At 43.5% G+C, this 13,783-nt stretch overlaps 1 protein-coding gene across 1 annotated transcript in view; it reads left to right on the forward strand.

Moving 5' to 3' along the window:
- Positions 1-13,783, forward strand: part of ASPSCR1 (ASPSCR1 tether for SLC2A4, UBX domain containing) — a 63,700-nt gene that overhangs the window by 47,544 nt on the left and 2,373 nt on the right. Inside the window, exon 13 of the mRNA XM_063120184.1 lies at positions 13,141-13,192. Coding sequence (XP_062976254.1) covers positions 13,141-13,192 — 52 coding nt within the window. The remainder of the gene's footprint in view (positions 1-13,140; positions 13,193-13,783) is intronic.

Here is a 13,783-nt window from a genome sequence, read left to right on the forward strand (position 1 = left end):
GGCATATGGAAAGACCAGGCAGACAAGTGCTTAGACAGGCCTAGTGTGTTGCAGCTGAAGTGATGTGATCTTCAGATAATGTCTGGTCCTGGGGCTTAAATAATCCGATCTCTGCGCTTTTGGAACTCTGTAATTCTATGGTGTGGGCCAGGACACAGAAGAGGCTAGGCATCCAACCATGGCTTACTCTGGGGAGGAAGGAGGTGATCTCAGTTGCTTTTACAAGGGAGACTCACACACCCATACCAGGCATGTGGGTATCAACAGGGGCAGTGAAAGCACCTATGGCCATCATCACTATAGTTTCTGTCAGGAAATATACCAGGCTAACTCTGAGAATCCTAGTTTTCATTTCAGGCCTTCATAGTTGCAGTGGGTTGCGAGGGCAGAGAGGAAATAGGGAAGATCTCTGAGGGATTCCAGTGACAGGCAGCTGGGCAGGTATGATGGTGGGACATCATGTTTTGGTCACGTTGGAGAAATCTGCTTTAATGCCATCTGCAATATAGCCTAGATGTGCTGCTGCTCCATAAACTCTATTCTCTGCCTACTTATCGAAACCACCACTGGTAGGATGGAGGTAGGACATCTTCATTGTCATTTTCTCCCAGTGATATCTGTTCCATGTCTTTCTGCCATTTTCAGATCGGTTCCTTTCTCTTCTGCTACCATTCTTCTAAGCTTTCAAACAAGATCATTGGTTTATCCTAAACTTTCGTCTCTACTCTCCACAATATTGTCTTAAAGGATATGTTAGTACAGTTTCCTTAACATTTTACTCTAATGATGATAAAAGGCAGTGTTCTGTCCTTCTTTATATCTTCCTCTTCAGCTGCTGATCTCTCTGGCATTCAGTGTTTCCATCTCAGTAGGACCTCTGGATCCAGCAAAAACAAGCTTACTTGTGAACAAGTAGCCTGAGAATGTGGAATGAATATTTTGTTTGACTAACTAAAGTTGCAATCTTATGCATGCTTACCTAACAGTAAGCTCCATTGAACACAGGAGGAGTGATTTCTGAGTAAGCATGCATAAGAATGGCCCCCTAAGTTAGCATAAGAGTATATTGACTTTACAATTTTACAGAGTGCTCTGTTGTTTATAAAAGTGAAAACCTGCTTTGATCAATTGTCCCAGCCCCAGTGCAAGCTCTCTCGCCACTTGAAGTAGGAGAGAACACGCTCTGCCACATTGCACGCCCCCTTCCCCTTCGCCACTGTGTTGGCTCTGTGGCTGCGGTGCTCTCACGAGCCAGGGGTGGTGAAGGAAAGGAGCTGAGCAGCAACAAGAGACCAATTTAAGGAATTAAAGATTGTGGACCCAAGGTTGGGGCAGACTGGTAGGGTGGGAAAAGTGGGAAAGGATAAAATGACAGATGGGATGTGGAGAAATCTGTAGTAGTGCAGAAAGGAGAGGCTAATATAGGCTCCAGAGAGAGAGAGAGAGAGAGAGGCTAACAAGGGCTGTTTGGAAACCGGTAGCAGGAGAAAAAGGGGAGTTGGAAGATGGGGGTTGAGATGCTTGGGAAGAAAACGAGGAAGATAACAGGTAGAGCACATACTTGTGTCACTGCAAAGGGAGAAAAGCAGGGAGGTCTAATGGAAAGGAGTGGAGAAAGAACAGGCTGTGATGCACACAGAGTGAAGGAAAGTTAACAGAAGATAGATTTTAAAAAGAAAAATACAGGGTGAAAAGGGTAACCAAAATGCTATTCCATGTTAAACCTAGCAATGTGGCCTTACTGAGTTAGTAAACTTGTAACATTCTTGGCTTTCAGAGTGATTTGAGTAGCGCACCCTTGAAACAGGCTAATAACAATACGTGTGGTTAGCTTTGTAAATTGCTATTAATGACCAAGCTTTCTCCCTCTACCTTTACATTCATCTTGATGAAGAGGGCTGTGAAACACAGACAAACTTGTGTACTCATACATTACACTTAAATTGATCCAATAAAACCTACCATTTTGTCTGTTCTGTCCTTTGGGACCAACACAGCAATTGCTATATGTTAAACCTTCTGGACTCTGAGGACACAACAGACCCATTCCAGGAATCCCATTATTTGTGATTCAGGCAATGATGATGGTAATAGTCATGGTATCCTGAGATTGGGTAGATGAGACTCTTCTGATCTCCTTTCTTTCCAGAATCTTGGGATGTGTGTTTTTTCTCCACTGGCCTCAGCTCACCTTGTTGAACTTAGGTACTATAGTGGGAATAGGAGCCTCTGCCTTTCAAGAGTTCAATGAACTAGTGTCAGAATTACAGGATAGTTGCTGAGGCTTCTTCTCCACCCAAAGTTGAAAAGGCATCTAGCGTTGCTGTTGTTAAACCTGATAGCCACAGGGGAGAGACTTTAACTGTGGGATCAAGGCCAGGAAAGCAAATGTTGTCCACTTGTCTGCTTAATAAAGAAGGGGCTGCATCTGAAGCAAGAACATCCCACGATGTGCGTGTATTTCCAGGAGGGCAAATGTGCAGACTGGCAGCAACGTGGAGGTTTTCGGAACCCATAAAGACTTCAAGGCATTGCTTTGATATTTTGTTATTGCTGTTTGTGCTGGCTGCATGATCCCCTTGTCCCATGAATTATTTTAAAGTGTTTTCAAGGGCAGAACTGATCAACTGCAGGTTTCTCTGCTGCAGTGCTCCAGCCAAAGGGTCCCTGCAGCTCCAGCTGTTTTGTGTGCTTTTTTCTAAGCTAGCCGGACCTTTCAGAGATGCTCCCCGCCCGCCACCCCGTGCTCCACCCCAGGAACACACACTGGCATGACTCATTCCTGGGGCTTGGGGAAAGCCAGCTGACAGCTCTCTGAAGTTTGTGCTCGGAAGCAGTGAGCAGAGGTAAGCATCCCAGAGTCTGGGAAAGGCAACAGACAGCTGTGGTCCCATCTTCAAAGGAACTGAAGAGGCCCCACATGCTTCCATCTAAATATCCCCCCCGCCCCGCCCTGCCCCATTGTATCTTAACATTTCTCTGAGTGTTGGGAAAAGCTACCTCTGGCCTTGTCATGGTTGGGGGTGGAAGTGTGGTGAAACTCCGCATCTTTTCTCAGCACTCTGCTCTGCTCTCATTTTCTTTGGAGCTGTTTTGGGCACTAGCATCTTCACTATCAAGGGAGCAGATGCTGACTCTAGACTGGCAAGGGCTGTGCAGAGTGAAGGTTTGCTGCTGGTCTTGTAATCCAGGGAGAAATTGCTAGCTCGGTTTTCTGGAGCAAAAAAGGACCCTTTCCAAATTGGATCTTGATTAATGTGCTCCTGTTAGCAAGCATAGTGAGAGGGAATGTGGCTTGGTTCAGACACAATGGAGGTTACAATCTCCCATTACATCTGAACCATGCCTCCTTAGTCAGTAAGAGAGGGAACAGCAGGTATTGCTGCAGCTTTCCAGTTTGCAAAGTCGCAACCTGTTTCCTGCCTCTTTCAGATGCTCTTAGCACAGAGAATTTGAGCTGTTTCTCCTTTCCAATGCCACCGATCCTAATATCTTACACTGCTTTCAGACGAAGGCTCCTAGCGCTACCGATCAAAAGGCATTGTGTAGCTCTTCCATCTCTTCCTTGTTTAACAGATTTTTTTTTCTGGTAAGAAAAACAAGCCAGAAGAAGCTGTGGGAAAGCATGAGAGGGACTACATATTGAAGACAATTTCTGGACTCCCTTAAAATTCCATGAATGAGGCAGTGCATAATTGCACGATAAAAGCCTCATCTGAAAAAGCACCCATATTCTCTGGTACTCGTACAGTGTGATACTGATGACTGCTTCCCAGATGGGTCCCTATCCCCAAAGTGATGCAGGGAATCCTTACCATATCAATTGCTTTCATTACTAATACTGTTAGTGTTTGGTGGTCAAAACCTGTCTGATTTTGGTTTGGGAGAAAAAAGTTCCACTTTCAGACTTTATCTGATAAAGGAGAACAGACTTTTAAGTCTCTCTCTTCCAGCTGCCTCAGGCTCTCTCTGTGTTTGATCAGGGTCTCCTCAGCTCTGGAAGCTTTGTTCTTGGGTATTAAACGAGACAAGGCCATTTAGGCAATGTCCCTTTGACCGTGGCGCTTGTGTTTATATCCGTTCCGGAGATGCTCTTTGCCTCTTGTCAGAGAACCTTTTGATCCGCTAGCTTCCCGATTAAATTTTCCAAGTGCTGGTTTCCTTGTTTGGTGAAGGGGCAGAGGGGAGGAGTGTTGTGTGGTATTTCATGCTAGTAGCTTGGATTTCTGCATTCATGTGCATGTCCCCTTTGAAGCACTCATTTGCTTATTAATCTTTAAACATCAAACTAACAGTGGACCTGTGGCACTCTAATCATTTCAGCTCATGTAACGGAAAGAATGCTTCCCTTTTTGGCAGCTGCGAGTCCCTCTCTCTCTCTCTCTCTCTCTCTCTCTCTCTCTCTCTCTCTCTCTCTCTCTCCCCTTCCCCACCCCCCAACCACCAACACCAAGAAAGCAGCCTCTGCCTGATCCCAAGGCTTGTGTACAAACTTGGCAACCTAACTAGCAGTGCAGTGTGAATGGCATGCTTTTGCAGCAGCAATTTGTTTCGGGAGTGTGTTTGCTGTGGATGTTAGGGAGGAGGATTTAGACAGGAAAGGCAGTTGAAGTATGGGGGTGAGGGGGGGGCGTGGGGGATGTTGCTCTTCCACTTGAAACATATAACAAATGTTCAGGCAGAAATATGTAGCTTCAACTAGTTGACATTGTTTGTCTTACTGGTGTGTGTGCGTGTTGGAGGGGTTGCAATTTAGATGCTCATTGGATTGCATGCAAGGCCCATCTAGCATGGCCGGGGCGTTACCCTCTTTGCAGTCCATACTCAAAGTTGCATTCCCCCCCCCCCCCCCCAAGTGGCTTTTCATTTTAACCCATGAAATGTGACTTCAGCTGCCACAGGATATATCTGCACCAGCTGTTTCTTAACTGATGTTTGGCAGAGATCACCAATGGCTGGCACAGAGTGTAATCTCACCTGAAACGAGCTAGGTTTAATCCAGCTGAAGTACCATTTTATGTGAGATGCTTGGACTGTTCGAAGTGCAATGAAAATTGTCGTCCCTGCTTAATAGATGGGGAGATGGTCTTGAATGGGGCAAGTGGAGTAGCTTCTTAAAAGAGAGGTGTTGGGGTGTACTCTGCAAAGGGTGAGGGAAAAACAACTTTCAAAGGCTCTGAATTGTTTTTCTTCCTTGTTGTTTTCAAAACAAGTAGAACATTACTGTGTGGAGATGTCTATAGTCAGTATTGATAGCTTTTTCTTTCTTTCCCCAAAGTTGTTTCCTGCTCCTGGCATTTAAAATGCTCCCTCCCTTAAATAAGGAAACATTCCCAGGCATCTCTTTGCTGTATAAACTCAGGAAACGATATTCTAGTTTCAAGAATAGCTTGAATTTTATTTGTTTTAAGCGATGATGATGATGCCAGTTTCATTTTCAGACTTAAGCGAAATCTTCATATCTTGAGACTGGCCACAAAGAAAGTAGACTCTCTTCTTTTCATGTTTTAGCTTATGAGATTTTCTGCAATCAATATGACTGCTGTTCCTCTTAAAGCCTCAAATAGTGCCAGTATCCCTGTTCACACTAACCTGTAAGTCCCATTGAACTCAGTGGGGCTTGCTTCCGATGAACATGCATAAGGTTGAGCTGTAAAGTAGTGTTTCCCAAACTCTGACATCTGGTGATCGGTCCGTCCCCCATCCCCCGTGCTGGATTAAAATTGGAGGCACACAGTTCTTGAATATTTTTCAGAACCAATGGGCAGGCTCTCACTTTGCAACTGCAAGATAGCCCAGCTAACATGGCCTCCCAGCATCTCTTCCCTTGGGCCAGTCAGCTATGGCCCAGGGAGAGACCCATGCTTTCTGACAGCGGTGCAGTGGTAATTTTTGAAATGCAGGCACTCATCATGACAGTCCAATGGCACACTCCTAAGGACAATACAAAAATTTAGGCAACTGTGTTGATCCATATCAACAAGTCCATTCTAGGAGTTTTCATCTCCATGAGGAGTAGGTCTTTGGTAAAGCTAATAAGGCCCATTAAAGACCAGGCCACCCCAGCATACTTCACATTACAACAGGGAACAATATGTTGTGGCTGGGAAAATTCATTCCCACCCCACCACTCCTGCCCAGTTCCTGTGAAGACTGCAGCTAAGCTCAGAGGGAATAAGGAAGTCTGAGTGGGGTGGCTGATGACATCAGCATCCTTACTAATAAAAAAGTGGTGATGTCACTGTGCTTCAATGAGCACTGGCTCCACTATATCACTAATTTCTGGACAATGGTGATTATCCTGTACTGTCAGCTGTAGTGTGGACATAAGAAGAGCCCTGCTGGATCAGACCAAGCCTCCATCTAGTCCATCACTCTGTTCCCACCGTGACCAGCCAGCTGTCAACCAGAGACCTTCAGCAGGACATGGTGCAACAGCACCCTCCCACCCATGTTCCCCAGCAACTGGTGTATATAGGAACTCCCGACATCCCTCCAGCAGTTATGCTGGCTGGGGCGTGCTGAGAATTATGGGACATTTTTCTGTCTAAACTTGCATAGGATTGCGCCTTCTTGAAACACACTCTGACATTAACCTCTCATCACTTGGCTTCCTAGGGCATGTAGCATCACATTTCAACAGTTGACGCTGACACCCTTTGAGCTTCTCTCCTTCAGGTCACCTGCACATGAGGAAAAATCTGTACTGAGATTCCTAACTATAGTGGGTGTTGAACTAGTTACATGAGCTGTCTAGTCACCTAAGCCCTGTATCTCTTGCAGAGATGTCCATGTTGACATTGTAATGTGCTGACTAATTCCATGGCCTCTTTGTAAGCTTCCAGAGACATCTGGCTTGCTGCTGCTGGGGGAAAAGAATGCTGGACTAGCTGGAACCCCAGCCTGATCCAGCAAGCCCTTCCTTAAGTTCTTTTGTTGTTAATCTGCTGATGATTTTGTTCTGACTTTATACTGCTAGTTTTATCCTACCCTGTGCCTGTTTGGTGCATTCTCTTCCCCTCCTTATTGTTTTATTATGATTTTATTAGAATGTAAGCCTATGCGGCAGGGTCTTGCTATTTACTGTTTTACTCTGTACAGCACCATGTACATTGATGGTGCTATATAAATAAATAAATAATAATAATAATGCCTCCAGGCCTTGTAGCTAGAAAAAGACGATGGACCAAAGCTGAGATGCTACATATCTGTCACATTATCCCTTTGTGACCAAGGCAACTTTTCACACACGGCTTCTCCATTGTTTTTTACCTACTTAACTTGGCAAACTGTTCCTGGATATGTGTGGAGATAGATAAAGAAATGCTTCAAAGACGCCCCAAATGTACCACTGAATTAGAAATATCCATATACGTTCAAATAAATTTGGTCGGCTCAACTTTATTTACAGCCCACTCTCAAATGGGATTGGGCTGCACTCTACTGGACTAGACCCGGCTCAAGTGTCAAATAACACAAGTTCCCGCATTGAGCACCAACTGTTATTTCTGAAATCTGACTTTTGGATGGTCTGTGGTGCTGCTCGTCCTCTAGCTTAGGCTTTGATTTTTGGAATGTTTGAATCTTTAATGAGCTCCAGAGGCTTTCAGGCTGTTAATCGAAAATATACCCTAAATGAGAATGTCATCTTCAGCAGTTCTGGGGGATTCCTGATCCTAACACATTATCACAGAAACCAAGGGAAGGAGTCAGGCCAAGTATTCAAAAGCCAAAGGCATCTATAGCACAGAGGCAGCAGTGAGTGACTCACAACTTGGAAATGGTGGCTGCCAGCAGTGAAATTGGAAATGGCCTCAAGTGTTCCGTTTTAATTTTTCACTCTGTCCGATGGAGTAAGAATGAAAGTGGTGTAATGATGGCATCGCATAGTGTTAAGCACAGCAGTGTTAGGGACATGCAGAGCTCGGTGGCAGTGTGGGTTGTGGGAGGAAAGCATTGGTGGAAGAAGGTTGTTTTCTCTGTATGTTCCTAAGTTGGATATGTGTTCAAAAGCATGTGTCGGAGGTAACGTGTTTTGACCCAGAGGGCCAAAACTTTCCTAGAAGTTCCTCCTCCTCCTCCTCCTCCTTCTCTTTCATCATCATCATCATCATCATCATCATCATCATCTGCATGGTGGGCTGTAGCATTTCTGGGCTATATTGGGGAATCAGCTTTTCGTTTCCTTGAGTCATACTGATGTTGTATCTTTGGGATATGACATCAGTGGAAAGATGCAGGAAAGATGAAGGAAAGCAGACAAGGGGTACACAAACAAGCATGCCTTGTGCCTAGCCTGAGAGAAAAGGAGTGAGCTATGGATAAGCCTCTGTGATGGGAGTTTTTATCGGCCAAACCCTCAGAAGGAAAAAAGGCGGGGAGGGACTGAGGGAGGGGAGAAGAAAGATGAGTTGTGAGGAGGAGGCTGAATTTTGTGTGTTCACGAGCTGCTGTCTCATTCCTTTAAGTCTCTTCCAATTAAAAGAGCTTTGGACTGATGTCTTGCCAGTTGTGGGAATTGGTTGGGGAGGAGGAGCTCAAAAGCTAAAGCTGGACTTATTTGTCAACTTGTGAGTAAAAATAGGGTAGCAGCTCTTATCGGGGCAGGCTCTCTGTGTGTGTGTGAGTGAGTGAGTGTGTGTCGCAGAGTTTGTGCCGCGTGTGTCTGTCTCATTCTTGGACTGCGTTCCTCTGCGCTCTGTCTCTCCCTCTCTCTTTGTGCCTCACTCACAGGCCCTGCCATGAATTTTCTCTGACCCCTTGGGGCCATTCCCACATGAAGCTTTGATGTGTGTGCCCAGAGCTTGATTGACAAGGAAGTTTTAGTGGCAGCAACTGGAGAAACGAAGAGAAAAGGGCAGGGCTTTGAACTAAAGGCCTTTGAGCTCTGAGATGCTGTGCTTAGTTATCTCCTTCAGAATGTTAATTATTCATCACGATAATTGGGCAGGAGAGGGGGAAAAGAGAGAGGAGGTTATTAAAAAATTCCAACACTAACACGCTACAAAAACCTCATTTTCCGACTTTGTGGCTGGCGTGAAAAGGATAGTGTGTATGCGGAGAGTTTGGGGGGTGGGGTGTCCTTTTTTATAATCCATTCCCTAAATAGTAGGATCCCTTCAGATGAAGGCCGCGTAGACATCAAAGCTTTCGTAAGCGTTTTCTGGGGGGGGAGGTGTTCTTAACTGTGTCTGGTACTTTTTTAATTAAAAAGTTTACGGAGGGCCGCCTTTGTGACTGGCTTCTGGTGAAGCTGGCAACCTTGGGGTCCTGCCACTTGAGAGAAGGAAAGTTTTTAAGGGACTCATAAATATTGTTTCCTACTGCTAAGCTATCGGGTTGGCCCTGTGAAGGACCTGGTCGCTAGAAAGGAGGTGAATCTAGGTGCTATTGGAGAGGGAGTTCTCCTTTTCCTGAAAGCTGAATGTTGTCAGCCACTTTGCATGCACGTGCCACCTACACACACACACACACACACACCCTGAATCTCTGTGCTGTGGAAAATGGGTCAGTTCGGTGTGACAGAATCCTAGAATTGTGGAGTTGTAAGGGACCACAAGGCTCACCTAGATGTTTTTGGTTCATACAGTATTCACTGTTATACTGGATTATTCCCAGTCTCCCCATCTTGTCTAGACTCATTCACTTCAAACAAGGGAAGTTGCAAGAGTTATGTTGCAAGTCAATATAGCATATGTCTTTCCAGTAGCTAAACTTCAGACCTGAAACAAAAAGTTCTTTTTGGAGAACACTGATAGAAGAACTATATATTTGATGGAAAACACAAGATTCCTGATTGTATGAAGTTAGGATTTATCCCCACCCACCCAATATGAATTGCTTTATGCTGGCTTACATTGAATGTCATTTGCCATTTTGTTGCCTGTTCAATCAGTTTGGAGAGATCATTCTGGAGCTTGGGTTTTCCCCATTTTGAATAACTTGGTGTCATCCCCAAGTTTGTTCACTATTCATCCCTGACTTCGCTGCCTTTCAAAATATAAAGCATTTCTAAGGCATTTTACAATAAAATTAAGAACATATTTAAAGTTATTAATGCATAAGACAACCCAGCCTCTTAACCGATGTCTGCAAAATTTACTTCGGAGGTTTTTTTTCAAAAGCTTTAAAAAAGAAAGTGTATAATATCTCCTGGATCACCCCTATTCACTCCAAACATGTTTAGTAAGGCAAGACTTCCCTACTCAGGATACATGCTATTCCTTTCACAGCAAGATTTGTTCTATGTCATTGATAATGCTTTCCAGCTCTAAGAGCGTCATCAGACTGGGGGGAAGATCACGGTTCCCTACCATCACTTCTCAGCCCCCACTCCTGTCCCACATAACTTTCTCTTTCTTCCCGGAGAAGAAAGAAGTAAACAAAGACTGTGTGGCACATTCCGGGGGGCATTTTTATCATGCCCCTTTCCTGCACGAAGGCAGAAAATGACGGCACATTCTGTTTCCAAAAAAAAGTCGAATTTAAAAGGGTCCATTTTGTGATGGAAAAAAGGCAAGGAGCGGGAGGCGGATGGTGTCGTCTAAAGGATACGTGCAAAGCCATGAGTGGACAGTTGCGAGTGCGTGATAACACGCTCATCTGTTGAACCTATATATTCTCAAGACAGTTGTTAGGCTAACTGGCTTTTGCGTTCCAGTCTCTTTTAAAAAATTAGGTAGCATGTTCCACTTCTTTCCAGTATTCTGATAAGGATGCCAATTTCATGACAACCTCTCTACTTTTATAGGTAGATTAGCAATTTCACACATGTTCCTTAATAGCCCTTGGATATATTCCATTCAGACACAGTGACTAAATTCTGTTTAGTCCTGGAAAATTCACTTCTGTCACCTTTATTTGTCTTAGTTATTCATATGCATTTTCTGGAGAGAGAAAAAGTAGTTCAGGAGCAGATATCCAGTATTTTCTGCAGTGAAACCATATGCAAAGAACTCATTGTCACGATCTCTGCCCTTTTCTGGCAATCCTTCCACAACTTTGTCATCTAATGATCCAACTGACTCCTAGTCTGGTTTCCTGCTTTGATGCATTTAAAAGAATGTATTATTGTGTATCTAAATGTAGCAATTTGTTCCTGCAGTTCTTTCTTTTTTTGCTTGCCTTATCTTGCATTTGTTTTGCAACAGTTTGTTCTCCTTTTTGTTCTCACTTGGATAAGATGTCTACTTTAAAGAATAAAAAAAGCGCCTTCCTGTCATTCCTTGACTCTACTTGTTCACTGCGCTGGCGTCCCCTTGGACATGTTGGTATCTTTCCTAGTTCATGGTATACATTTTAGCTGAGGTGGTGGAATTGTGCTTTTTATTATCCCCGACTGTCAAGGAGAAATTTGGCCCTTTTGGCTCTGTTTTTTCAACTTCCTTTTAACTCTCTTATATGTTTTGTTTCTTTTTGCGTATTCATATTTATATGATTACTTGTACTTGTGTTTTATTATATACTGTTGCTGAGTTGGGGCACTTGATGTGGAAAGTAGAAATATTAATTCAATTAATTATTGACTAATCCCATTATTTTTTAGAAGTCTTTTCTTTTGAAATCAAATGTGACTGGGTTGGACTTTCTGAGCAATGTTCTAGTTACATATGTGTTGAATTTGGTAGCACAGTAGTTCACTATTCCCAGCTGGTTCCTCAACACTTACATCTCACACCAGATCCAGGGTTAAGTACAAAATCACTTAGTTTGTACCATCCGTAGCCAACTGCTTTGTGTTGTTCATTGCATCAAATTTTCATTTTGTCGCAATCTGAAAAATGCCTGGTGGTAAGCGTTGAAAAAGGAGAAATGCACACATACCGGCTGCTTCTCCCCTGCAAATGCAGCCACTGCTGAGTTAGAATGCATTGGCCCCCGTTCAGACAACACGCTAAACCATGCTGCTTAACCACAAAATGGTTAATGGAATGCATTATGCATTCCGTTAACCATTTTGTGGTTAAGCAGCATGGTTTACCGTGTTGTCTGAATGGGGCCATTGAGTTAGAAATCCCATGTTTGCTTTTCTCTTCTACCTTGAAATTTTTAAAATTTTTCTTCATAATACTAACAAAATGCTACCTTTCTGTTGTGTCCGATAAGGTGCAAAGAAGGGAAACCAAAATGACCAAGGGGCTGGAACAACTAGTCGCCTATGATGAAAAGTTACAATGTTTGGGGCTCTTTAGTTTAGGAAAGGTGAAAACTTGGGGACACTGTAGAGGTGTATTAAGTTAGGCATGATGTGGGGAGAGAGGTTTTTTATCCTCAGTACTAGGACATGGGTTCATCCAATGAAACTAAAGGGTAGGAGATTCAGAACAGATAAAAGAAAGTACTTTACACAGCACAAAGTTAAATTATAGGTTTGTCACCACAAGTTGTAGTGAATGGATAGCTTTAAAAATGGATTAGACAAATTCATGGAGAATGTTATCAGTGACTGCTTGTCATGATGGCTCTATATTTCCTCCAGTATCAGGGGCACTATGCCTCTTTGTACCAGTTGCTGGGGAACACAAGCAGAAGGATGCTGTTGCTCTCATGTCCCACTTGTGGACTTCCATAGGCATCTGGTTGGCCACTGTGTGAACAGAATGCTATACTAGATAGGTCTTTCGTTTGATCTAACACAGCTCTTAGCACCATTACCTATGTGGTCTGTCCAGATGGAAGATTACATTGTTTATAATATTGCTAAAGATCTATCAGACTAGCATGTCCTAATAGTCCCATGTGGGAGTGGCAAGAACCATTGGTACTAGCAATGGGGCAGCTGCTGACACATATTAATCCTAGTTTGATTGATTATGTTTTTACTGTGCTGTTTTTCAGCGTAAAACATATTTTGACTTGCTTAAATCTAGCTCCAGAATGTATGGCTGGGAAATTGGTGGGATCATAAGAGCCTGGGTTACTATAATGTTGGGTTACATTGTGATTGCCTATATTTAAAGGGGCTTTGTTGCCAGCACGGAAGCTGGACATGGTATTCTCAAGCAGACATGTGCCGATAAGCAAAATGTGACCTCTTTACGTCTAGGATAAAGACAACCCCTCTCTTTTGTGCCTGTGTGTTTCTAAGAGAAGAGTCATTTCCAGCTCTTTCTTCTAACCCTGGGATTTCTCTCGTTTCAGGCTAACCTCTTCCCTGCTGCTGTTGTATACTTTGGATCTGAGAAACACAACGGTGAGTAGCTGCGTTCTGCTGTTCCTCTGCATAAGAGTTTGCGTAAGTACTGCATGAGCATCTAGACAAACTCTGTCCCCGTTTTTAGCCTGCGTGTCTATGGTAGTTGACCCTAGATGAGCATATTAGGAATAAATCGGGGGACTACCGATTGCTTGGGGTGTTGAGATTAGGCCATGAAACCTTTCAACTTGACATGTGCCCAAATTTGAAGTCTGCCCAATGGGGAAATGACTGTAAAGGAAACATCCTCTCTGGTTTAAGGTGAAATGAACTGGATTGGGTCTCAGATAAAATAACATTCCAATTTTGAGTTAAGGATTATTTTTAGGTGAAGAGACATGCTTCACATGAGACTTCTCTTGTTCAATTTTTCGGCAGTCCACTGAGTGCTCTTAGTCCTATAATATTTGTAACTCGAGTTAACTAGCACTGATAGGAACGGTGCAAAATAAGTAAGGTGGTTTCTTTTAATTGGTCCAATTTCAGTTTCTGTGAGAATATGCAAGCTTTTGAATTACATGTTATGAGAATTGGGTTAAAAATGGTACCATAATTGTTCTGTATCTCTCTTATTGACATTATTGACAC

The sequence above is a fragment of the Elgaria multicarinata genome, chromosome 3 (assembly GCF_023053635.1).
Source record: "Elgaria multicarinata webbii isolate HBS135686 ecotype San Diego chromosome 3, rElgMul1.1.pri, whole genome shotgun sequence".
NCBI classification, from domain to species: domain Eukaryota; kingdom Metazoa; phylum Chordata; class Lepidosauria; order Squamata; family Anguidae; genus Elgaria; species Elgaria multicarinata.